The sequence below is a fragment of the Canis aureus genome, chromosome X (genome assembly GCF_053574225.1).
Source record: "Canis aureus isolate CA01 chromosome X, VMU_Caureus_v.1.0, whole genome shotgun sequence".
Lineage (NCBI taxonomy): Eukaryota > Metazoa > Chordata > Mammalia > Carnivora > Canidae > Canis > Canis aureus.
Window position 1 is genome coordinate 49,577,426 of NC_135649.1, and position 27,086 is coordinate 49,604,511.

The 27,086-nt window shown below is 39.5% G+C and overlaps 1 protein-coding gene across 8 annotated transcripts in view; it reads left to right on the forward strand.

The window, feature by feature from the left end:
• The window catches only part of SYTL4 (synaptotagmin like 4), a 79,647-nt gene that overhangs the window by 46,707 nt on the left and 5,854 nt on the right, over nt 1–27,086 (forward strand). For 3 of the 8 annotated variants that reach the window (XM_077889306.1, XM_077889307.1, XM_077889313.1), the window contains 13 exons: nt 5,331–5,511; nt 5,768–5,983; nt 6,118–6,227; nt 6,462–6,564; nt 15,635–15,736; nt 16,199–16,274; nt 17,372–17,462; nt 17,574–17,677; nt 18,414–18,506; nt 20,875–21,053; nt 21,353–21,455; nt 22,142–22,303; nt 26,333–26,441. In XM_077889306.1, the coding sequence (XP_077745432.1) occupies nt 5,402–5,511; nt 5,768–5,983; nt 6,118–6,227; nt 6,462–6,564; nt 15,635–15,736; nt 16,199–16,274; nt 17,372–17,462; nt 17,574–17,677; nt 18,414–18,506; nt 20,875–21,053; nt 21,353–21,455; nt 22,142–22,303; nt 26,333–26,441 (1,558 nt within the window). In that variant the 5' untranslated portion in view covers nt 5,331–5,401. Of the gene's footprint in view, nt 1–996; nt 1,074–5,076; nt 5,180–5,330; nt 5,512–5,767; nt 5,984–6,117; nt 6,228–6,461; nt 6,565–15,634; nt 15,737–16,198; nt 16,275–17,371; nt 17,463–17,573; nt 17,678–18,413; nt 18,507–20,874; nt 21,054–21,352; nt 21,456–22,141; nt 22,304–26,332; nt 26,442–27,086 lie in introns of all 8 variants that reach the window. The other 5 variants (XM_077889308.1, XM_077889311.1, XM_077889309.1 and 2 more) reach the window with 3 other exon arrangements.

A 27,086-nucleotide genomic window follows, 5' to 3' on the forward strand; every position in this document is an offset into this window, starting at 1 on the left:
TAAGTTATGTTTTTCAAGATGTGTTGTATCACCTACCATAAAACTATTTGCATAAAAAGTATTACTTTTATTCCACATTTTCCTTTTTGAATTTCTAGAAGACATTCTACAGTATGGGAGTGACAGTGGTGGTAAAACAGCCAGCAGGTTTTCTTCTATTAAGATATTAATGATAGATTTGGTACAGTTCTATTTTTTTGAAAGATTTTATTTAGTTATTCATGGTAGACCTAGAGAGGGAGAGGCAGAGACACAGGCAGAGGGAGAAGCAGGCTCCACGCAGGGAGCCCCACGCAGGACTCGATCCCGGGACTCCAGGATTGCGCCCTGGGCCAAAGACAGGCGCTAAACCACTGAGCCACCCAGGGATCCCCTACAGTTCTAATTTTTGTTTGACCTATGAGTTACTTAGAAATGTCTTTAAATTTCCATAATGTTTTGGGATTAGAAATGATCTTTTGTTATTGACCTCATATTTAATTCCATTGAAGTCAGAGACCCTGATCTGTATGAGAATGGTTTCTCTGAAATTTACTGAGACTTGTATTATAACTTAGTACATGATAATTTTTGAGGTAGATGTTCCATTTGTACTTGAAAAGAATGTAATTTTCCAGTTGGATATAGATTTCTATATATGTCCACTAAATCAAGCTTATTTTGTTGTTGAACTTGTCTATATATTTATTAATTTTTTATCTGCCTGTTCTGTCAATAACTGAAAGAGGTATGTTAATCTTTCATTTTGATGGTTGAATTTTTAATTCTTCTTTGGTATACTTAATCTTCCTTTATATATTTGGAAGTGTTAAATTAGGGCATACAGGCTTATTTACTCTATGTACTGATTTTCTTTATGTGTTATAATGCTTTTATTATCTTGAAGTTTTATTTTTTAGATGTTAATGTAGCTACATCACCTTTCTTTGGGTTGGCATTTACCTGGTATATCTTTTTCCATCTTATTTTCAATCTTTCCTCATCTTTATGTTTTAGATGTGTCCCTTGTAAAATGGCACTTAGCTGGATTTTTAAAAATGTTATCCAGTCTGTTAACCTCTGCATTTTAATGGGTGAGTTTTGCTCATATATGTTTTTTTTAACGTTCACTAATAACATTGGAGCTTGTTTTTACCATCTTCTTTTTGCTATTTGTCTCATTTTCTTCCTATGCTTTCCTTTTTGTCCTTGCTTCAAAAATTTTTTTTCTTATCCTGTTTTCTTCTCCCCACTACTGATTATGCAAGATTGTATCTCAAGCTAACTGACTGGTGACAGGGTTAGGGTTTGAAACTACCCATGGTCAGAGGTGGGGTTGGGGTGAGATGGCTTTTCTGAAAGGAGTTATATTGGCAAGTTATGGGGGAGAGGAGGCAGGTGGCTGAGGATGTCATAGGTGGTGGATTCTAAATCCTTTTTCTTTACAAATGTGAAACAAGGATGTCTGATAGGAACTGGAGGAAAGGGAAGTGGGAGTATGAGATGAGACTAATGAAGGCTTAAAAATAGAACCTGAAGCAAAACTAGGTAAAGCAAAACTAGGTGAAAACCTGAACTAAGAACTGAGGTTGGAGACCAAGAATTGTGTAGGTCTTGGGTATAGGTTCAAACATTGAGTCATTTGGAGTCCAGTTTGGGTTGGAAAGGAAAACAAATCAGCAGGAGGCAAGGAGACCAAGAGAAAATGAAAGATGGACTTAAGAGACTGTGGTCTTTTTTAAAGATTTTATTTATTTATTCATGAGAGATACACAGAGAGAGGCAGAGACACAGGCAGAGGGAGAAGCAGGCTCCCTGCGGGGAGCCCGATGTGGGACTCGATCCTGGGACTCTGGGATCATGCCTTGAGCTGAAGGCAGATGCTCAACCACTGAGCCACCCAGGCGTCCCACGAGAGAGACTGTGGTCTTGAAGTGGTTGAAGAACAGGTCTAGTGGGAATGAGCTATGGTCAGAAAAATGGGGATTACTGAATTTAAGATTTTAGGAGGAGGCAGTTCTGGTTGATCTGGTCCATAAGTGAAAAACAAAGAGAAGATATACATTAGCAGTTCCATTTTCTTATGGTGCTGTATTTATTTCCTCAATGATGTTCTTACATCTGTCGGTCTTAATATTACTTGGTCTCATTATTGTGTCAGTGTGCCTGTTTTATCACTTATCATTCCCAGTGTACCTGTGCCAGCCATCCTTGGTCTTTAGCTGCTAGGCAATTGGTAGATACCTATTTTATTCATGAGCAGCTGATATTTTAGCCAGTGCTCCATTCATAATCACATAGAGGAGAATCCATTTGCACAATGCTTTTGATTGCTCTGATAAACATTTTACAATAGTTTTGGCCATGATCCTGCCTGGACAGAGCCTGTAGAGTGCTAGCTCTAGAATCAGATTGCCTGGACTTGAATCCCAGCAACTTTACTTACTTTGTTTACTACTGGGCAAGTTAACCTAACCTTTCCTGGATCCTCATCTATAAAATAGGGATAATAATACTGCTGCGTTCTTAGGGTTGTGGTGAGGATTAAATTAATATATATAAAGTACTGCATTGCCTGCCATTATTGTCAATTCTCAATAAATGGAACTGATGGGGTGATGATCAGCAGTAGTGGCAGCAGGTGCAACACTTTTTTCACAATATCATGTTAGGTGCTGGGACAGATACAAAGAAGAATATTGAAAAAGCCCTTGTTCTCAGAGAGTGTAATATTCTCCTTGGTTTGAAAACTAAGAATTCTTTTTCAAGATTATCTAAGAAAGAGTCCATGAAGGAAACTTAGTGTCTTACAGTTCAATAAAGACCAGGAAATAGCCAAGTCAAGAAACTGTTGATGGAACCTTATAACTATGCTGAGTTGTTTATAGTCTTTATTGTCCTGTAGGTAATTGGAAAAAAAAAGTGGAAAAGGGCTCATGGTTTAGTTTTAAGGGAGAGCAGAAAAGGTAAAGATGATCATCATTTCCTTTCAGCTTTGTCTACCCTGAGCACTTTGACTGCCATGACTACCAAATCTGTACTTTCAGATACAGTCACTCTTCCTGAGGACCAGCCCTGTGCCTCCAACTACTTTCTGAGCCTAATTACCTGGATATCCTGTATGTAGCACAAACTCAATATGACTAAAATGAAACTTCTTGCTTTACTTCCATACCTGTTTCTTCTCTTATAACTCTTCTCACTGTTAGAATTATCACTAATCTATCAGTTGTTAAACCAAGACAGGTAAGGTAAGGCATCTTTGTGCCTTCTTCATCCTCTTAGTCACTCCATTCTGTTACTTCTGCTTCTCAAACTTGATTCTCTGCTCTTTGTCTTGCTGCCCTGGGTTACGCCTGCCCTGTAGCAGATTCAGCAAGTATGTGTATCATTAAACATGGATTTCAAACATTGTGATTGGCCCTGTAACATACAGTATTTCACTTTCTTGATAACTTTGTGAAATATATCATTTTGCACATGAGAAACTAAAGGGTGACAAATAAAATGATTTGCCAAGTTGGGTAGAGGTGCACTTGGTAAACCTAGATTTTCTTTTGTCTGGACTATTACAATAATCCCCTGTCTCCTCTGAAATTTCTTTTTTAGGACTTAAAAGTAAGACTTCTTTACGTAAAAAAATCATAACTATATACAGTAAAAAAAGTGAAAGTTGCCCCTCCCAATCCTCCGCAAGAGAAACCAATGATCGTGGTTTTTGTTCCAGACTTTTTTCTCTGCATATACAAATGTATAGGTAAATACTTTACCAAACAAATCATTCAGTATAGTCTGGCAACTACTTATTTTTTCTACTCCAAGATGCATTTTCAAACAGATCTACCACATTTCTTAATGGTTGCATGGTATGCCATTATATGGAAGTATTTTTTTTAAAGAACTTCTTTGTTTTGTTCTTACAAAGTTACAGTAACATTCTTGTATATATATTGTTCTATGCACATTTGTAAGAATATTTCTATAGGTAGATTCTTAGAAGTGGTATTGCTTGGGTAAGGAATGCACATATTTTACAGTGTGTTATGTACTTCCAGATTGCACTTCAGTTTGTCTTTTGAATCAGTTCTTTTGTACTAAAGCTAGAGTAAAATGGATTTAATCATTTAATTTCCCAACATCAAAAACAAAGCAACAACAAACATGTTTGATGGACTTCTATTGTCTATGTAATAAATGCAAAAATTCTTAATTTTCAAGAATGCAAGTTATAGGGGTGGCTGGTGGCTCAGTCAGTTAAGCCTCTGCCTTTGGCTCAGAGTCCTGGGATCATGCCCTACATTGAGGCTCCCTGCTTAGCAGGGAGTCTGCTTCTCCCCTCTCCCTCTCCCTCTGTGTCTTTTCCTGCCTCTCTCCCTGCTCATTCTTTCTCTCTCTCTCAAATAAGTAAATAAATAAAACTTTTAAAAAAGAATGAGAGTTATAAAATTTAGCCCAAACCTATCTTTCCTACCATTTCCTCCCACCAACAAAAATACGCTGCTTTATAAGGAAAAATTCACCTCTTCTGTGAAACCTTCCATGTATACAGGTCATTCTCTTCTCTCTCTATGCAAGATAGAATTAGTTGCTTCCTTCTTTAGGTTCCCATAGCATTTAATTTATTATCCCTCTGATAGCACTTAGTGCATTGTACTATATTTATGCGTATCTGTGTCCCCTACTAGTCTGTGAACTTAAGGACAGGAATTGTGTCTTAGTCATCACTGTATCCCTAGCACTTTGCACAATGCACGTCAGAGTGAGTGCCTAACAAATGCGCATGAAATGGGTGAAGATATTCTTCAGGTAGTGGTAGCAATAAGAACTTTGGGAGATAGAGTAGGTGATGGAACTTTTAGAGTATAGCATAAAGCTATCTGAGTCCTGAGAACACAGAAGCTGGTCAGGAAAGGAAAAATGGGCTTCAACTGGCAGAAGTCCCCATGTGGTTTTCTTCTCTACTACAGAGACCAGCTGTCTGATTATTTGGTTTAATAGATTTGGGACTTGGGAAAATGTAAAGTATTGAAAATTGGATGATCTAGGATTCACTTGCTGTAGGGAGAGTTCAACTCAACTGTTCTGTGCTTATTCCAGACTAATGTGCTCATGCTGAAAGACTCAGCCCTTTTCCAGAGTCATGAATAAGTTATCCTTCTTGAAAATCCAGAGCTGCCTCACTTTCAAGGGCAGGATTCAGGTGGGAGTAGGAATGGTAAATAGGTCAGATATTTCTACATTGTCTTTTTGTCCTGGCTTAAGGGGAAAGTAGCCTACTAAGAGGTTCTAGGGCTGTGGGACTACTCTGGAGTAAATTATCTGTGTGAAAAATAGTCCTTATCTTATTTCAGGCAACTGTGGTGGCTTTCCTGGTCTGATTGATTTGAAGAAAGAAGAGTAGAATAAAAATATAGAATAAATCATGTCAGAGATACTTGACCTCTCTTTTCTGTCTGAGATGGAGAGGGATTTGATCCTCAGTGTTCTACAACGAGATGAGGAGCTCCGGAAAGCAGATGAGAAAAGGATTAGGTAAGCATTCCAGAAAAAGCATGGGTGCCCAGACCTTTGACCAATTTTATCTGGACCTTTCCTTATACCTCCCATGTGACTTTCAGAAGAACTTATGTATCAGTATACAATTCCTCCCTTGGGCTCTGAAGTTGTTACTTCTGTAGAACCAAATTTTAATTACCAAACCAAAGTCTTACTGTCTACCCCTCAACAACTCTCCATGCAACCTATGCAGACTGTGAACGCACTTGTGCTTCTCTTTGGGGATTGGCAGGCGACTGAAGAATGAGCTACTGGAGATCAAAAGGAAAGGGGCCAAGAGGGGCAGCCAATACTATAGCGATCGGACCTGTGCCCGGTGCCAGGAGAGCCTGGGCCGTTTGACTCCCAAGACCAACACTTGTCGGGGTTGTAATCACCTGGTGTGTCGGGACTGCCGCATCCAGGAAAGCAGTGGTACCTGGAGGTGTAAGGTGTGCACCAAGGAGATGTGAGTATCACCTGTGGAGAGAGGCAAGGAGGCCCTGGCTGTGGGGAGAATTTCCCTCCTCGGCCTTTGTTAGTTGAATGGCAAGAGCCATTTTAAAAAAAATTCACTTGTCACTTTCCTTTATTCCTTCTCAGAGAGCTGAAGAAGGCAACTGGAGATTGGTTTTATGATCAGAAAGTGAATCGCTTTGCTTACCACACAGGCAGTGAGATAATTAGGATGTCCCTGCGCCGCAAACCTGCAGGTACTGGCCCTGTCTGGAAATGGTTTTGTTTTGTTTTGTTTTTGAGGTACTTGACGTCAGTGAAAGATCCCTTGGCTTGGAATCCTATTATATATTCTTACTAGTGGTGTCTTTACTTCATGGGCTCTGTGGGGAATATAAAGATTATATTGCCATCCCTTCTGCAAGTGGGATGTGTTTCCGTCCCCCTCCTCTCATTACCACCACTCTGCCATGCTTTTGTTTACCTCGAAGTGAATAAAAGAGAGACAGTGGGACAGTCCCTTCTTCATCAGTCACAGATGGATGATATCTGGCCAGGAAGAAGGATCGTTCAGGAGCAACAGAAGGAGCCCAGGTAAGAACTAGCAATCATTTACAGAGATGCTACACATCCTTTGAATTCTATTATTTTAAACTTTGTTCTATTTATCAAAGAAGAGCTGTTTATGACAGGAAAATTTGGAAAGTATAGAAAAGAATAAAGAAAGAGGGGAAAAATCTATTGCTACCACTCACATGTTAACATTAACATTTTGGAATATTTACTCTCTTCTTTTTAAGACCAATTTAAAGATGAATAAAAATAACACATACTCATGATTAAAAATTTAACCTGTACAGGAAACAATAAAGAAAGCAACAAATCACCCAAATTCCTAATACCCACAGTACTCATATGTGAAAATTATTTAAGGTATCACTTGTCTATATATGTAGGTAGAAGGATGGGTGGGTGGATAGACTGAAAAACCTGTATAATATTGGATCATAATATATACATTAAAAGCATGCTATTTAATTTTACTTGACTTTAACAGAATAAAACAGAAGAAATAAAATTGAAGAATTGCTCATCTTCAGATAAATGTTTCTTTACCATAAAAGATACTAATCTTTAACATCCCTCTAAGTTTAAGAAAAAAAATCATAAAATCTATTGAGTAGTCATTTTTTTCCTAGTGTCTTTTAGGTAACAGTTTTATTGAGATAGAATTCACATACCATACAATTCACCCATTTATAATGTATAATGCAGTGGTTTTTAGTGTTCACAGAATTGTGCAACCATTGCCTTAACTGATTTTAGAACTTTTCATCACCTTAATAAGAAAGTATACTCTTTTAGCTAAAACTCCCAACTTCCTTATCCTTTCCCACCCCTAAGCAATCACTGGTCTACTTTCTCTCTATATATATTTGCCTATTCTGGACATCTCATTTAAATGGAATAAAAGAATATGTGATCCTTTGTGACTGTCTTTTCTCACTTAATGTAATGTATTCAAGATTCATCCATGTTATAGCATGTATCAGGACCTAATTTCTATTTATTGCCAAACAATATTTGATTATATATTCGAATGTTCTATTGTATGTATATACCGCATTTAATTTATACGTTCATCTGTTGATGGACATTTGGATTGTTTTTACTATTTGGTTATTATAAGTAATGCAGCTATGAACTTTCATTATGAGTTTTTGTATGGACATACATTTTCATTCCTTTTAGGTAGATACCTAAGAGTGGAGTGCTGGGTCAGTCACTTAGTCATTTTAAAAAAATCTACCTGTTTCAATATTATCACTGTACTCTCTGCTATGAAAGAGAAGGAAATTAGGGGCACCTGGGTGGCTCAGTCGGTTAAGTGGCTGCCTTCGGCCCAGATCATGATCTCAGGGTCCTGGGATCAGCCCCCATTGGGCCTCCTGCTCAGCAGGGAGTCTGCTTCTCCTCTCTCTCTGCCTCCTCTCCCCTGCTCTTGCTTATGCTCTCTCTCTCTCAAATAAATAAATAAAATTTTAAAAAGAGATTAGCTTTCTTATACTTTCTCCAAATACTTTACCCTACTCTCATTTTTTATACTCAAATTACTTTTACTTTGACAGCACTTCTAACATTTACATTCTGTTCTGCAACCATAAACCATCTGCCTGTTTTATCTGTTTAGTTTTTGTTCATATTTAACAGGAGTATACTTTTTTTTAAAAATTTTTATTGGTGTTCAATTTACTAACATACAGAATAACCCCCAGTGCCCGTCACCCATTCACTCCCACCCCCCGCCCTCCTCCCCTTCCACCACCCCTAGTTCGTTTCCCAGAGTTAGCAGTCTTTACGTTCTGTCTCCCTTTCTGATATTTCCCACACATTTCTTCTCCCTTCCCTTATATTCCCTTTCACTATTATTTATATTCCCCAAATGAATGAGAACATATAATGTTTGTCCTTCTCCAACTGACTTACTTCACTCAGCATAATACCCTCCAGTTCCATCCACGTTGAAGCAAATGGTTAGTACTTGGATGGGAGGAGTATACTTATAACCTTGTACCATGGCTTCTCTGTATTTCTGAATTTTTTCCTTTCATTTTTTTTTGGTTGTTTGGATTTTATCACTGAGAAGTTCCTTCAAGAAGGGCTTGCAGAAGCAATATTTATTTTACTCTTTCATGTTAAGAATGCCTACCTACTGACTTAATACTTGAATGGTATCTTGGCTGGATATTGTATTCTTGAGTCACACTTTTTTTCCCTTATAATTTGTAGACATTATTCCATTGTCTTCTACTATTAAGTGTGACTGTGATAAAGTCTGAGGTCAGCAAGCCTTCTGTTTTTCTCCCTTGTAGGTAACTTACTGTGTGTATGTGTGTATGTACACACATGTCTCAATGGTGATCATTCTGTATCCTCCTAATATGTACCCTTGATGAGTTCTTTGTTCATTGCTGGAATATTTTTCTTTTTTTTTAAGGTTTTGTTTATTCATGAGAGACACAGAGAGAGGCAGAAATATAGATAGAGGGAGAATCAGGCTTTCTGCAGGGAGCCCGTTATGGGACTTGATCCCGGGATCACACCCTGAGCTGATGGCAGATAGATGCTCAACCTTGCGCTGGGCCCCTTGGCTTCTGCTGGCTGGCATTCATCCATACACCAGCCAGCCTTCTCTGTTTCTGCTACTGCTAGAAATGTCCCTGTTACTGTTCAGACATTCTCTAGTACATTATCAAACCTTCCTTAATTGTCATCTGAGAGTGGCCACCTCCTATGCATACAAATCAATCATTATAATTTTCCCCAAGAAATTCTGGAAAGAGGAAGTGGTGGTTGGGCTGGATGAGAATATTTCTGCTCTAATCACCAAGCCTCTCTTATTGATGATGTAAGGACAATTTCTACCAGCTTTGGGGGAGGGAATAAGAAGAAAAAAAGGGATACTTTGCTCTCCCCTTGACAGAGGTAATTGCCTTACCTGCTACACAATGTTTTTCACTCTCGACCTCTTACACTCTCATTCCTGAGAAACCCCTGAGTTGCTCTCTTTTCTGGCCTCCTATTGTTTTTCAATAGGTTAAGGTTACAACTATTAATAAGCTAGGGCTTTTGCTCCGAGGCTGTCAAACTAGCCCTTTTCAAGTCTGTAAAACTTGTGTAGCAATTAAGAGATATGAAATCTCATATATTCATGTAAGTAGCTATTCCTTTCATGTTTTTGCTTGGCTATAACTGGAGATGCTTTTAAACTACAAGCTTTTTTTATTAAGTAGAAAATATGCTTATTGAGAGGAAGGGCAAGATGCTCCTAGTGACCTGTCTAAAGAATCCCTTTTACCAAAGACAGCTTCTATCAAATGAGAGCAAGAATTTTACTGATTCTGAACAATGTAGGGGCAGGACAATAAAATCAGGACATTTTTTAAAATTACCTTTTTCTTTTGTTTAAGGATCTTATTTATTTATTCATGAGAGGCACACAGAGAGAGAGAGGCAGAGACATAGGCAGATGGAGAAGCAGGCTCCCTGCAGGAGCCTGAGGTGGGACTCGATCCCAGGATTCCAGGATCATGACTTGAGCCAAAGGCAGACGCTCAACCACTGAACCACCCAGGTGCCCCTGGAAAATTTTTCTATGTCATATCCTCTGAGCTTTTTTTCTGTTTTATTAGTTAAGTTTCCCACCCTAGGCACGTTGGATTTCTTATTTATTTATCCTCCTTTTCTTTTAGTATCAAATGCAAGAGAAAAGAAAGGTAAAAGCAATTAACTGTGATTAACCCAAACTTTTCCTCTATGCTTTGATTTTCAGCCATTTTCTTTCCTCCCCTTTTCCCCTTTCCTCTTGCTATATCTAATGTACTTTTAGAATGAATTATCTTGGGATACCTGGGTGGCTCAGTCGGTTAAATGTCAGACTCTCGATTTCAGCTCAGATCATGATCTCAGGCTCATGATCTCAGGGTCCTGAGGTCAAGCCCTGCATTGGGCTCTGTGCTCAGTGCTCTTCCCCCTCTGCTCTTCCCTACCTCATGTGCCTCTCTCTCTCTCTCTCTCTCTCTTTCTCTCTGTCTCTCTTTTTTTCTCTCTATCTCTCAAATAAATACCTAAAAAAGTGAATTATCTTGATTAGGTTTTAATTTATTCTTTGTTCTCAATCTTCCTTTTACCCCAATTTTGTTGTTTTTCCATCTTTCCTGTTTGCACTCTTATGCTTTATCAAATATATATTCTTATTGAGTTTCTATATAGTATAAAGCACTCACAAGCAATCTATTTTCTGAGGGTTATACTCTTCTCCAGAATAGTTCTTTGACCATCTTGCAAGTTGTTTCTATTTCTCCACCCCATGGCAATTTATATATTTATCTGCCAGACCATTTCTTCTCATTTTACTCATGTTGAAGCTAGGAAGTTCTTCTGCCTATATCTTTTATTTGCTCTGATATAGTGTGTGAATTCTCCTTGACACCTCCTTCTCACCTCAACCTGAAACAATTTATCTCTTCCATACCCCCAACTGTACTTCAAGCATAAAATATTGCTTTCTATATACTTCTTTTATTGGAACCTAAGGGGAAAGCAAAAGGCAACTTGGGGGTCTTGGGGTTTGGTCTGCTGAAATTCTCTTAAATGTCCAGGCTCACATGGTCCAGCTTTGGATACATAATCTAACTCCTAGCAGTGCACTGAGAGATGACATACCCCAGCAGTCTTGTCTGCATCTGTTGATACCTGGGACTACAAATCTTGAGAACTTTTGTTTTCCTTGTCTTATTCCAGGACTGCCTACTCACTCACTTCATCTGTACATCTCTGTATTGGATGGAATTTTGCTGAGCTAAATCCTTCTTCTGTCTTCTTAGCCATGACTTTTTGAACTTTATGACAGGAGCCTTTACTCCTTATTTGGTAGCTGCTGGTGCTTTTTTTTTTTTTTTTTTTTTTTTTTTTTTTTTTTTTTGGCTTTTTACTTGTGTTTTTCCCCTAAATTTCCCTGAGCCAAAGGGAAATGACTTAATCACGTTTTGTATGATTGTTGAAAAGCACTATTAGAAATATGTAAAATGAGTCCCCAGTAACCTCACTGCTTCTGCCCCAGACTATTATTGTTAATGGGCATTACTAGTTTTGGTGATGGACTACCAGACTATCTAAATGTACAAATACGGATTGGATTCTTACATTTTTAATTTCTTTTTAAAAAAACTGTCATACTACATACATAGTAAATGGTAAAAACTGAAAGAGAGAGAATTTTAAAAACTCAATAGTATAGATAATCCAGTAGAAACTTGGCAAAATATTTGAACAGACACTTTGCCAAAGGCAAGATATAGGTATTGAATAAGCACATAAAAAGATGCTCTCAACACCTTTAGTTATTAGGGAAATATGAAAAAATCATAATAAAATGCTACTGTATAACCATTAGAATGGCTAAAATTTAAGAACTAACCATACCAATTATTGGTGAGGATGTAGAGCAACTGGAATTCTCCTACACTGATGGTGGGAATGTGCAGCAGTGCAGCCTCTTTGAAAACCAGTCTAATAGGAGTTTAGTTAAATATCCTTTACCTTGTGTTTCACCCATTCCATTCCTCAGTATTTACTCAAGAGAAGCAAAAGCATGTGTCCGTGCAAAGACTTGTACATGGATGTTCATAGCAGCTTTGTTTGCAATAGCCAAAACCTGGAAACAGCTCAAATGTCTATAAACAGGTAAAGGGATAAATTGTGGTTTGTTTATACAGTGGAATACTACTCAGTGATGGAAAGGAATGAATTATTGATATGAGCAATAATATGGGTGAATCTCAAAATAATCATGCTGAGTGAAAGAAGCCAAACAAAAGAGAGGGCATACTGTATGATTCTGTTTATATAAAGTTCTAGAAAATGCAAACCAAAGAGTAGTGGCAGATGCAGATCAGCACTTTCTGTCTGGGAACAGAGGTAAGCAGGGATGAATGGATTATGAAGGAGTGAGTGGAAGCTGTTGAGAGTGATAGGAGTATTCACTAACTTAATTGCGGTGATGGTTTCACAAGTGTATGTACATGTTAAAATTCATCAAATCACACACTTAACCATGTGTTACTTATGTCAGTTATAACTCAAGGTGTAAAAGGAACAATTGTAGAAAAATAAAACATCGGCACCTCTCCATGTCTGCACTAAGGGTCTATCATTCTTTTTGCCATATGTATGGTGTTTCATGGTATGTATGTACTATGATTTAATCCACACAGCATTGGGTGGGTGACTCATCTGTTCTAGGCGATGAGGCCCCCTTTTTCCTTGGTGGATAAGGATAAAAACAACTTTTATTTTCTGAATCTGATTAACACATCTGACATCATCGGTCAGAATGTAATTTCTGAGACCTACTGCTTCTGGCTGTCTATGACCTCTTTTCTCATTGGATCCAGAAGACTTATTTATCCTAAACATGAAAGCAGATTAAGTGGCCATAAATTATCTTTGCCATAAAATTATGGAGTCTCAGAGGTAATCAAATTCATTCCTCTTATTTTTACAGAAAAGAAAGCAAGATAATTTACCTGAGATCATACAGATAGTTAGAGCCCAGGACTCTCATCTCTTAGTCTATTTTTTACTGCACAGATGCCAATAATTGCCTTTTTGCCCTAGGGTTATTTGTATCAGCTTTGGATTAGTACGTATTAATCATTAGGAAAAAATACAAGCAGAAAACACACTCCGTGGGTTATTGTTAAACTACTTCTCTAGAGGAATGGTTCTGCTTTGGATTCTTTATTCTTTGGAGCAAAGGGAGAAAAAGAATGATTCTAAAGTAAAAATGAAATCAACTTACCTGCTGCGCTTTGAACTATAGAGCTATCTCTCAGGAAATGACCACTGTTTCACCTCTTGCATGCCCTAGGATTTCAACCCCTGCTGCCTTTTTTCATAAAACTATTGCAAACATGATGTCATAACTTGGAATGTTTATTCTTTACTGCCTAAGACATTATAGATTCTGGTTACTTTGTTCTTTTTTTTTCCTGGTTACTTTGTTCTTTGTTCATATGTTAATTGACATATTTTAAAACAAATGTCTACAAATGCCTACTATTTGCCAGGCACTGTTTTAGGCCTTGGGATACACTGGTAAATACAATAAAGTTCCTTGCCTGTGGAGCTTAGATTTGGGGACAGGGAGACACAGACAATAATCAAGTAAACATATCAAATCAGATGTTGACAAGTGCTATAGAGAAGACAAAGCTGTCTAAAGGGATAGGAAGTGGCAGGAAGACATGTGTGTACACATGCTGTTTTACTTAGGATTGCCAGGGAAAAGTCTCAATGATACAGTGATATCTGAGCAAAGACATGAAGCAGACAGGGGAGCAAACTTTTGAGAGGATCTGGGGGAAAAGCATAATGGGCAAAGAAAGCGGAAGATGAGTTTGTATTTGGTGCATTTGAGTAATCTGGAACTGAGCGAGCAAGGGGGGAGTGGTAGGAGATGAAGACAGAGAAGGGATGAGAAGCAGATCACAAAAGACTTTGTTGGCGCTTGTAAGGAATCTCACTCCAAGTGACATGATGTTTTTTCTATTTTGATATTGAGGTGAAACTCACATGACATACAATTAATTGTTTTAACAATTTTAAGGTATGACATTCGGAGGCTTTTAGCACTTTGAGAATGTTCTGTAACCATCGATTGCCACTGTCTAACATCAGAATATTTTCATGACTTCAAAAAGAAACCCCACACCCATTCAGCATTCTCTCTCTGTTTCCTCTAGTCCCTAATCTGCCTCCTGTCTCTGTAGATTTGCCTGCTCTGGATACTTCACATAAGTGGAATCATATAAAATATGTCTTGCTTCTTTCATTTAGCATAATGTTTTCAAGGTTCACCCATGTTGTAGTATGTATCAGACTGTATTTTTTGACAGTAATATTTCATTGTATGGATATACTACATTTTGTTTATCCATTCATCCATTGGTGGACAGACTATTTCCACCTGTTGGCTATTGTGAATAATGCTGGTATGAACATTCATGTACAAGTTTTTGTGTGGACACAGGTTTTCAGTTCTCTTGGGTATATATCTAAAAGTGGAATTGCTGGGTCATTTGGTAATTCTATATTGGATTTATATTTTAAAAGCTCATTTTGACTGTCTATTGAGGTTAGATTGTGTAGGGAAAAGGGTAGAAGTAGGGAGTTCATTCAGGAGGCTATTGTGACCATAATGTTACCAGTAGCTAGGTGATGGTGGTTTGGACCAAAGCAACGTCAGTTGAGGGGGTGAGAACCAGTCAGTTTCTAGATATAATTGAAGACAGAGCCAAGAGTATTTGATAACAGATTTGGTTTCTATTGTGAGAGAATAAGGGGAGTCAAGGGAAACTGTTAAGATTTTTGACCAGAGAAATGAAAGGAGGAAGTAGCTATTTGATGAAATTGAGGGAAAAGCAGATTTGGGGGAGGATTAGGGCTTTAGTTTTGCCCTTGCTGTGTTTGAGACATCCAAGCAGAAATGTCAAGTAGGCTGTTGGAAATACAAGCCTGGCATTCGAGTGAGAGATAAATTTAGGAGTTATTGGTTTATAGAGGATATTTAAAGCCATGAGACAAGATGAGATCATTTAGGAATAATTCTAGATAGTGAAGAGAAGCAGTCTAAGGAACACGCCTGGACACAATCCAAAGATTAGAGCTTTAGGAGATGAAAGACCAGCAGAAGACCCTGAGAAGGGGACCCCAGTGAGGTCAGAGGACCAGGAGAGAGTCGTCCTGGCAGCCAAGTGAAATTAATTGAGATCCTTTTTTTTTTAAAAAAGATTTTATTTATTTATTCATGAGAAATACACACACACACACACACACACAGAGGCAGAGACATAGGCAGAGGGAGAAGCAGGCTCCTTGCAGGGACTCGATCCAAGAACCCTGGGATCATGACCTAAGCTGAAGGCAGACGCTCAACCACTGAGACATCCAGGCGTCCCAGCCGAGCAGTTTTAAAAGTATACTCAGATATTTATCGTAGAAAGACCACTCAGGCTCCCATTGTGAATGGGTTGGGAGGAAGCCTGATTCCCAGCAGGAAAGCCTACTTCCTTTACATATTGGCCTTTGGTTTTTATTCTAGTGTGCCATTTGATGTGCCTAAGCTGAAAAGTGGAAAGAGTGCACTGGAGGCCGAGAGTGAGAGTCTGGACAGCTATACAGCTGACTCGGATAGCCTGTCCAGGTGAAATCCCTGCGAGTGCCTGCACCTCCGACTACATTTTGTTGTCAAGTTCAAGATGCAGGGCTCCTATACCTTCAGTGTGTCTTCCTTCTGTCCTCAGCAAGTCAAATGAAGTATTTTCTCTGACCTTGCCACAAGTTTGTCAGTAGTACATCTGCTGTTGGCTCCGAGCACAGCCTTCTGGAGCGTGCTAACTTCCATGGGCTGCTGTATCTTAGAGGAGTCTCCCTGGACCAGTAGCAACTGCCCCTGCTGTCCCTTAGGAGTGGGGGAGTAAGTGTGTTTGTGCAAAGTTGCTTATATGATTGTCTACATTCCTTCAAAGGTAAATCAGATGTGACGTTTACTTTCTGGATTTGGTTACTGCAGTGACCCCAAGCCAGTGGATCTCATTCCATAGAGCTTCCATAGATGGGGAAGTTGAGCAGGTGATTTTGTTATAACTTCTATATCTACCCCCAGGAGAGACTCTCTGGATAAATCTGGGCTCTTTCCAGAATGGAAGAAGATGTCTGCCCCCACATCTCAACTGGAAAAGGTAAGCTTTAGTTATTGGTCAGTTGGGATCTCTCTCTCTCTCTCTCTCTCATTTTTCTTCTCTTCTCTCTCTTTCTTCCTTCTCAGGAACAGTTTACATTGAGAATTCATCTAAATAGGGTATCTGGGTGGCTCAGTCAGTTAATCATCTGCCTTGAGCTCAGGTTGTGATCCCAGGGTCCTGGGATCGAGTCCCACATCGGGCTCCCTGCTCAGCGGGGAGCCTGCTTCTCCCTCTCCCTCTGCCACTCACTCCCCTGCTTGTGCTCCCTTGCACTCTATCTCTGTCAAGTAAATAAATAAAATCTTTAAAAAAATATTTCCTTATTTATTTCCTTATTTATTCATGAGAGACACAGAGAGAGAAAGGCAGAGACACAACACAGGCAGAAGGAGAAGCAGGCCCCATGCAGGGAGCCCGACATGGGACTCGATCCCAGGTCTCCAGGATCATACCCTGGGCTGAAGGCGGTGCTAAACCGCTGAGCCACCCGGGCTGCCCATAAATAAATAAAATCTTAAAAAAAAAGAATTCAACTAAACAAATTTCAGTGCAAATTCACTTGGGAGCATTTAAGGTTTTGTTTGAACCACCTGAAAAAATAGGTTTTGTACCACTTCCTAGGATTAAATTAAATTCCTAAGATTAAAGTAATCTTTCCTGGGATGCCTGGGTGGCTCAGTGGTTGAACGTCTGCCTCTGGCTCAGGGCATGATCCCAGGGTCCTGGGATTGAGTCCCACATCGGGCTCCCCTACAATAAATATCTGAGTATACTTTTAAAACTGCTCAGCTGGGACGCCTGGATGTTTCAGTGGTTGAGCATCTGCCTTCAGCTTATGTCATGATCCCAGGGTCCTGGGATCGAGTCCCTGCAAGGAGCCTGCTTCTCCCTCTGCCTATATCTCTGCTTCTGTGTGTGTGTGTGTCTCACGAATAAGTAAATAAAATCTTTACAAAATAAATTAATCTTTCCTTTAACTTTGTATAGTTTAGCAAAAATCTGACCTTTATTCTTCTTAAGGCTATTTTTCCTTACTCTATCCTTCCACCTTCCCTACAGTCCTTTTCCATTTCCTTGCCCTTATTCCTTCCTAGGAAACTCAACCTGGGGGTCAAAATGTGATATCTGTTGATGAGGGTGAAATGATATTTAAGAAGAACACCAGAAAAATTCTCAGACCTTCAGGTAGGTTTCCTGTCATGGCCTTAGAGATTGAAGTCCTGCATACCCTGGATGTGTTTTTGGTGTGGAAAAGAATGGGTCTCTTATGATTTGGGTTTTTGGTCTTCCATTTAGAATATACTAAATCCGTGATTGATCTTCGCCCAGAAGATGTGGGACATGAAAGTAGCTCCTTGGGAGACAGAAGCAAATCTGTCCCAGGCCTCAGTGTAGATATGGTAAGTACCAATGTATTGGTCACTATATGAAATTCGATAAATCTAGGGTTGACCTTAGTACTTGATACTCTTAATCAACCTGTTTAATTCTTTAGGAAAAGACAACATGAATCTTGATTCCTTCAAATTTCTAAAGTAAATCTGGTTGCTGAATTGCCTAAAGAAAAAGAGTGTCTTCGCTGTCTCTTTTATCTTCTAACATGATGCTTGATATCTAGTTGGGAGAGCTTAAATGAATATTTATTTTGATTAAAATATAAAGGGATGGTTGGGTTGGGGCAGTTGAATGGGAAAGAGATATTCTTATCTTATTCTTTTGAGATTGGAGAAAAATGGTTGGAATATAGTTTGGAAACCTGAAATTGGAGACACAGAATAAGGATTCATGTGTGCATGTGCACAAGACATCTCAGAGTTTAGCGATAATTATGGCTCCCACTTAAAATCCGGCATTGTGATGCCCCCGGCTAAAGGAAGCTTATCATTTTTTTAAAAGATTTTATTTATTTATTAGAGACACACACATGCAGAGAGAGAGAGAGAGACAGACCGACAGGCAGAAGGAGAAGCAGGCTCCATGTAGGGAGCCCGACGTGGGACTCGATCCCCGGTCTCCTGGATCACATCCTGGGCTGAAGGCGGCGCCAAACCGCCGAGCCACCCAGGCTGCCCAAGTTTATCCGTTTTTGAACTTTTCCTTACTTTATTAACTCTCAATCTATATTTATTGTTCTAGGAAGAGGAAGAGGAAGAAGAGGACATTGACCATCTGGTGAAGCTGCATCGCCAGAAGCTAGCTAGAAGCAGCATGCGAAGTGGTTCCTCCATGGTAAGTTCTATTAGTTCTGTAGACATGTTGGGGTACCAGGAATGAAGGAATATCTCTCTAGAACAGAGTCAGGACCTGGGGAAAGCATCCTAGTCACTCTTTCCAAGTAAGTGAGATACATCTGTCTGTTCATATCCTCAATTTAGATAGTGATTGCTTAGTGGACAGCTAGGTGACTTTCCTTAGCCTCTCCCCTGGAAGTAGTAAGATAATTAGACAGCTAGGGCTAAAGACATTCTTTTTTTAAAAAATTAAATTCAAGTAGCCAACATATAGTACATCATTAGTTTCAGATGTAGAGTTCACTAATTCATCACTTGCGTATAACACCCAGTGCTCATCACATCACATGCCCTCCTTCATGCCCATCACCCAATTACCACATTACCCCACCCACTACCCCTCTAGCAACCCTCAGTTTTCTATGGTTAAGAGTCTCTCATTTTTCTCCCTCTCTGATGACTTCCCATTCAGTTTTCCTTCCCTTCTCCTATGAGCCACTGCACTGTTACTTATATTCCTCATATGAGTGAAATCATGTAATTGTCTTTCTGATTGACTTATTTCACTCAACATAATACCCTCCAGTTCCATCCACATCAATGTAAATGGCAGATATTCATTGTTTCTGATGGCTGATACTTCCATTGTATGTATATGTGTATATACATATATATATATATATATATATACACACATATACATACACACACACACACACACACTACATCTTTATCCATTCATCTGGTGATGGACATCCTGGATCTTTCCTCAGTTTGGCTATTGTGGACATTGCTGCTATAAACATTGGGGTGCAGGTGACCCTCGGATCACTACATTTTTATCTTTGGGGTAAATACCTTGAGGTACAATTGCTGGGTTGGAGGGTAGCTCTATTTTTAACCTCTTGAGGAATCTCCATACTGTTTTCCAGAGTGGCTGTACCAGCTTGTACTACCACCAATAGTGGACGAGGGGTCCCCTTTCTCCGCATCCGTGCCAACATTTATTGTTTCCTGTTTTGTTTATATTAGGGCTACAGATGTTCTTATTACAGCTTTGTGAACAGTAAACCATAACTTCTCCCCCAAAAAGTTAACAGGCCATGAAGTGAGAAAGATAATATTTCTTCATCAGAGTCCATTCCAGATCTCACATTCAAGAGCATTGTCATGAGAAGGGGCCCTGGCAGGGTTAATTGGCATCAGGGTATGATTGAAAAGCAGCAATGTCAATCAGAATCATGAAGGTAAAAGGGCATTTAAGAATCAGGGCCTAGTTCTGTCAGAAGTATGAAGATTGGTGTTTAGGGGACAGAGAGTCAGGAACTGGGGTGATTGGAGTTTGTTCCCACTCACACATGGAAATAGGGTGGCAGGCATACAGAACTGATTACTACCTGAGAGAAAGAGGTCTTTTTACCTCTGGTGGGATTCCCCCCCCACCAATTCTGACATAATCACTTTTTTCTGTAGGTCTTGATAGGGATAAGGCAGATAAAAGAAACCCACACATGTATACACACACACACACACACACACACACACACACACACACACACACCATGGAATATTACTCAGCCATCAGAAAATGAAATATCACCATTTGCAACGATGTGGATGGAGCTAGAGTGTATTATGCTAAGTGAAATAAATCAATCAGAGAAAGACAAATACCATATGATCTCACTCATATGTGGAATTTAAGAAACTAACAGATGAACATATGGGAAGGGAAAAAAGAAAAAAAAAGGAGAGAGAGAGAAGCAAGCTGTAAGAAACTCAATGATAGAGAACAAACTGAGGGCTGATGGAGGTGGGTGGGGAATGGGCTAGATGGGTGATGGGTGTTAAAGAGGGCCCTTTTGTGATGAGAACTGAGTGTTGTCTGTAAGTGATGAATCATTGATTTCTACTCCAGAAACCAATATTGCACTGTATGTATGTTAACTAAAATTTGAATAAAGAAAGAAACCCACAGATAATTAAGGCACTTTGTTTTAATTAGTAACTGACCCCTCGAGCCCACATTTTAGCAAATATAACATATACCAAAAACATAGTTTCATTTTACCTGTACTCCTTGTCTACCTTCTGGGGCAGGTAAAAACTAAAAATGAAATCTCTAAAAAGAGGGGAGAAAGAGAAGCTAAGAGCATAGGTGAGCCATGAACTGATTATTAAGCTCAAACATTCTGAGTGTGCTCCTGGCTGTCTTGTACAAGACTATTGGCAGTGCTGGCTTATTGCAGGAGCTTCTGAAGCTTTTGTTTTGTTCGGTGACTGTGGCTTTATTATGAGGGAAGATTAAGCAACATGAGAGGGGGAGCTATGCCTTTACCAGATGTTTATGGGTGCTTTATCTTCAGAGTACAATTGGCAGCATGATGAGCATCTATAGTGAAGCTGGTGATTTTGGAAACATCTTCGTGACTGGCAAGATTGTCTTTACCCTGAAGTATGAGCAGCAAACACAGGCTTTGGTCATCCATGTGAAGGAGTGCCACCAGCTGGCCTATGCTGATGAAGCCAAGAAGCGCTCTAACCCGTGAGTTCTTCTGGAACCTGACTGATGCTGAGATGAGAGCTTAGACCCTCACGTCTATGTGGGTGCTCTTGAGCCGAGGTTATCACCTCCTGGGCAGACAGGGAGGTGTGATTGAGAGTGGTTAGGGGAGATACAAGAAAGGAAGGGACCAGGACTGGGAAAATGCAATAAGGACATGTTTAAGAGGGTTTGATGTGGCATTTTCATTTCATCATGGCATATGTACATGGAGAGCAGAGAGCTGAAGAATGGACTTGAGAAAAGACAACAAATGACTCAGTACTTTCCTTGGGTTCTAGATATGTGAAGACTTATCTTCTGCCTGACAAGTCCCGCCAAGGAAAAAGAAAAACCAGCATCAAGCGGGACACCATCAATCCACTGTATGATGAGACCCTCAGAGTAAGTATCTAGATCCTGAGAGTAGAACATGTTCTGTCTTGTGCACTAAGCTGCAGCTATTCCTCTGCCACATGACTGGTTGACATGGTTTTCAAGGAGATATACCATGAGCATCTGTTCATATACTAACCTCCTGGAGAAGAAAACAAAAGTGATCTGGCATTCTTGGATTGTTGTGAAATTGGAGATGCATGGAACCACAAAATCTCATTTTATTTTATTTTTTAAAATATTCTATTTATTTGAGAGAGAGAGAGAGAGAGAGAGAGAGAGAGAGAGAGGAGATACAGAAGGAAAAGCAGGGAGCAGGAAGCCCAAGACAGGGCTCCATCATGATCTGAGCCAAAGGCAGACCCTTAACCAACTCAGCCACCCAGCCGCCCCCACAAATCTCATTTTGAAAAGTCTTTTAGGATCAGGAGTTTCTGTGGCAGTCCTTTCTGAATACTCCATTGTTCTTTCACCTAGTCAAGGAAAAATTAATTTTCCAGGTCCTACCATGGAATATGGTAGGTTTTTGTGAAATGGGGTAAGTGAAGACTTTGATTAAGGAAACTCAAAGTGCTTAGGGACAAAAGTGATTTGGTATTCAGGACTTTGGGTATGGTTGCTCAGATTTTGGAATAATCTTTTCTGAGGAATTACCATAAACTAATCATCTTGGGCTTCTGCATTTCTTTTCGCAGTATGAGATCCCAGAATCTCTTCTGGCCCAGAGGACTTTGCAGTTCTCAGTTTGGCATCATGGTCGTTTTGGCAGAAACACTTTCCTTGGAGAGGCAGAGGTCCAGATGGATTCCTGGAAGCTTGATGAGAAACTGGATCATTGCCTCCCTTTACATGGAAAGGTAGTCTGCTTTGACAACATACACAGTTTGGATCTCTGTCTGCAGGAACATCTTTTTTTTTTTTTTTTTTTTTTTTTTTTTTGCTGGAACATCTTTAAATGTAATCTGTAGAGTTCTAGCGCACTCTGCTGGGGTTTCTGAGTTTGACAGTAACTTTAGATGCACTAGCATGTCAAGTGTGTTATCTCTCTGAGGGCCAGGCAAAGGATGAAGCCATGGTTTTCCTTTGAAAAGTCTTTCATATATGTGCCAAGCTTTGCCTCATATCCTTTCAGAGTCTGGGCCTATCCTAACATCGTCACTTGCTCCTCTTCTAGAGCTGACTTTTTGGGTGTATCCTAACGTGCACTCCTTTTCCAAGCTAATCTTTTCACTAAAGAAGTAGGAAGTAAAATAATTCACAGTGTTCTAATTGTTGTGCTTTTTGTCACACAAGCCAGGGAAAATTTTACTTTGGAGATGGCATCTCAGGTGAGATTGTAGCAGTGTGCATAATAGTGCCTGGGATCTGAGTGCAGATCTGGATTTGAATCCTTGTTCTGTTAATTGCCAGCTAGGTAAGTCACCCCTTTTATAAAATAACTTAGGTGAATCACTTAACCTCTGTGAGTCTTAGTTTATTCATCTACAAAGTGGAGGTAACAATAATATTCCTGTTTCACAGGATTGTCCACAAAGTGCCAATGGACATTCAGTAGGTTACTGTCATTCCAGTTAAGATGAAATTGCTAAAACAGAGTTAGGATTGAATCATGATATGAACTGTTCAATGGCAAGGATCCTTGGTAAATTTTTTTTTTACATTGGCATTTTTGATGCTAAAAATAGTACGTGGTGCATAGACTCTTTGGAAAGATAGACAAGAAACCAGTAGCAGTGGCTGCCTCTGGGAAGAGAGACCGAGGTGAGAGAACAAATTAGTTTTTTTTCTATATGCCCTTTTAGAACGTTTGAACTTTTTACCATGTCTATGTGTATTGCTTATTTTAAAAAAATTAAGAGTAAGAGGATTTGTTTGCATGTGTTTCAAAATTACAATGATGTAGAAATAAGTACATTAGGAGAAAAGTACATTCAATTCCCTAGAAATAACCACTGTTATCGGCTACTTGGATATCTTTGCAGAGATTTTATATTAAGCAGCATGGATAATCCCAGCATACATGCAGGGATTTATATTTTTTCCATTTTATACAAATAGGCTTATATGAACCTCATAGTGTACATGTATCTTGATTTTTCTCATTTAACAATTTATTGTTTATCATGGGCATCTTTCTCTGCCATCACTTACATATCTATCTCATTTTTATTGCTGTATAGTATTCTCTCATTTGCCTATATATAAATTGTTTGCTTTTTTTGCTGTTAAAACTATGCTGTAACTTATCTTGGCCTTCTTATGTGGAGGTAATGTAGGAGAAATTTCTAGTGGTAGAATTGCTGAGTCAGTCATGCAATATTTTGATAGCTACAGCCTTTCATAAAAAATATTAAGAATGTTAAATCTGCCCCTTTAAATACTAATAAAAACAGGAAGGCAATTATCACCAAACTATAGCATATTATTAGAAATGTAGAATTTCTTTTTTAAAAAAGATTTTATTTATTTTTTTTGAGAGAGAGAGTGTGTGTTTGAGCATGAGCTAGGGGAGGGGCAGAGGAAGAGGGAGAAGCAGACTCCCTGCTGAGCAGGGACCCCCCCTGCCCCCCGATGCAGGCCTCCATCCCAGGACCCTGGGATCATGACCTGAGCTGAAGGTAGATGTTTAACCAACTGAGCCAGAAATGTAGAATTTCTTAAGCATTTGACACAGGAATCATTGAGGGGCCTACAGTTGATATAATTATATTGGAAATGTCACCGTAAACCATTACGTCCTACTGCCAATAAAAGTGTCTTACATCAGAAGAAAAAAACTGCATTACAATGGAGACATTTGCTCTTCAAAATTATTTTGAGCTAGAATGGAAATATGCCACTGAAAAAATACACCAATTTCTAGCTAAGGCTAAACTCCAATTTTAAGAGTCTACTGAAGTTCACAATCTGGAAATTAATAAGTTTGTAGACATTCATAAACAACCAAAAGTCCACTCCGGCATCACATATCTATTTTAACTTAAAAATTCTACATTTATTGCCTCTGATCTATCCTTTTTTCCCCCTTAGCCATCCATTTGCTCCCATCCAGTTTTCTCTTCTTGGCATCCACCTCCCTATTTTTTTTGTATCATTCCCACACAGTAAACTGTATGTACACATTCTGGGTATGTGTACATTTTTCCAAACCAAAGGGGATTATACCTTCCTGGCATTAGTATACTCTATGCTAAGACCTAGGTGAGAGGAGCCCCAGTGACCACAGGCAGGTGATAGGATATGTCTGATCGGCACCAGCTCATGTTCTGGACACAAAAGTGTAAAGAACAGAACCATGCCGAGAGAGCCAATAGAGTGAAGCAATTCTGGTCCCAACAGCCAAAGATAATAGGCCAGTTGCTGCTCATTCCGCACATTCATGCATTCACTCTTACATTCATTCCTTAAATATTTGTGGAGTACCTACTATGTGTCAGGTACTTTGCTAAGTATCAGGCATACTAGGCTGAGCAAGACTAGGGTGATTCCTATCCTCCTGGCATGTAGGTTCTAGTGGTAGAGACAGCCAATTAATCAAAAGTAGCACAAATAAATATAAAGTTAGAAATTGTGGCATGTTCAAATCCTTGTAACAGAGTTCCACTTAGGCCTCAAATCTTTGCAAGCTCTCTTTAAAAAAATACTCTTCACCTTCAAAAATCCTACAAGCAATACATACCATTCTCTTTAAAAAGACTGTACACATATACACAGGAAAAAGTAAAAGCCCCTTTTCCTTTCCCCAATCTAGTCCTCTCTGTAGAATAAACAAGTGTTATATGTATCCTTCTGGGTTTTTCTATGCCATGTAGTATAGTGGTTAAAAGCATGGACTCTGGAACCAATCTGTCTGAATTTGAGTCCTGCCTCTGCCAATTGCTGTGTGACCCTGGGCAAGTTACTTAATCTCCCTGTTCCATAATCTGTAAAATAGAGATAATAGTACCTATAGGGATTATCTTGAGGATGACACAAAATGACATACATAAAGTACTTATAACAGTGCCTGGCATGTAGTAGATACAATATAAGTGATAATGATAATAACCAGTATTTATATACATACATATTCACATGTACAAATTAACATATTTCAATATAAATGGGATGTTTTTCTTCATTTTGCTTTGTTGACTTAACTGTACATCTTGGATAGCTTTTGGAGTCAGCATGTATGGATTCCCTGCATGCATTCTTTTTGATGATTGCATGCCATAATACAATCACCATATGCGGGCATTAAAATCACTCATTTAACCTTTTCTTTTTTTTTTTTTAATTTTTATTTATTTATGATAGTTACAGAGAGGGAGAGAGAGAGAGCTAGAGGCAGAGACATAGGCAGAGGGAGAAGCAGGCTCCATGCACCGGGAGCCCGATGTGGGATTCGACCCCGGGTCTCCAGGATCGCGCCCTGGGCCAAAGGCAGGCGCTAAACCGCTGCGCCACCCAGGGATCCCCATTTAACCTTTTCTATATTGATCACTACCATTTAGGCTGTTTATACTTTTGGGCTTTTACTAACGATGTTGGTAGTAAGATTCTTTTTTTTGGTAGTAAGATTCTTCGTCATGGTATCAGTGAGTCTGTGGCAACTTTGCTGGAAGACCTTTGTGGGTATTTAGAATCTAGTAACTGTATCCCCAAAAGTAGCAAAATAGTGGGCATAGCAGAAGACTTAGCTGGTTCTTCTGTAGCTCCTTCTGAAGGAACTGCCTTGGAAACCGGTGGCTGCCATGGCCAAAGGTCCCAGGATTGTATTCATAAGGAGGATTCTCTTACATCATGAAGCTGTTCTTGGGGTTAATTTTCAGATCTCCTCTATGAGAGGTCCCAACAACTCCTGAGAAGCCCAGCATGACCTGTCGGGTTTCCCTGTGTTTCAGATCAGTGCTGAGTCCCCGACTGGCTTGACATCACACAAGGGCGAGTTGGTGGTTTCACTGAAATACATCCCAGCCTCCAAACTCCCTGTTGGGGGTGACCAGAAAAAGAGTGAGTTTTGGGGGGAGGGGCCTGTTGTAGCCCTTAGCGTTCAAGCGTGTCTGTGAGATAGGGCAGCTGGTGGCCAACACTATTGGAGAGGCCAGATTGAGATACTCCCTGGATCATCTTCTAGGGAAGATTCCTTTGCTAAGGAAGCCCTTTTCCACGTTATTTTCAACCAGAAAGGAATATCTTAGGGTTGGCACTCTTTTTTTGGCCATGAAACTGGCTTAGTCTTGGTCCAGCAATGGCAATCTATTAAGAGGGCAGAATAGAGCAGAAACATTGGGGATGAGAAAAGTGGTTGCAAGGGGTCGTGAAGTATAAGGGATAGGGATTTGAAGGTGGCGGAAGAGTAAACCAACACGGGAGGCACGGCGCTAGTGACTATGGATGTGTAGATGAATAAGACACATTTGCCCTCCCTTGAGAAGCTTCGTTTAGCAAGGAAGACAGTCACCTGCTAAAAGAGCACAGACACAGGAGTGATACATTCTCTCTGGTTACATTTGGGAGAGTTTTAAAGAGGAGGTAAGGATGAAACCGGACTGCATATTTTACCTATTAGAAAAGGAAGTGGATGGGGTGAGAAGAGCCATTCTAGAAGAGGTAGCATGAGCAAAGGTCTTTATTAAAAAGGCATGGTAAATGTGG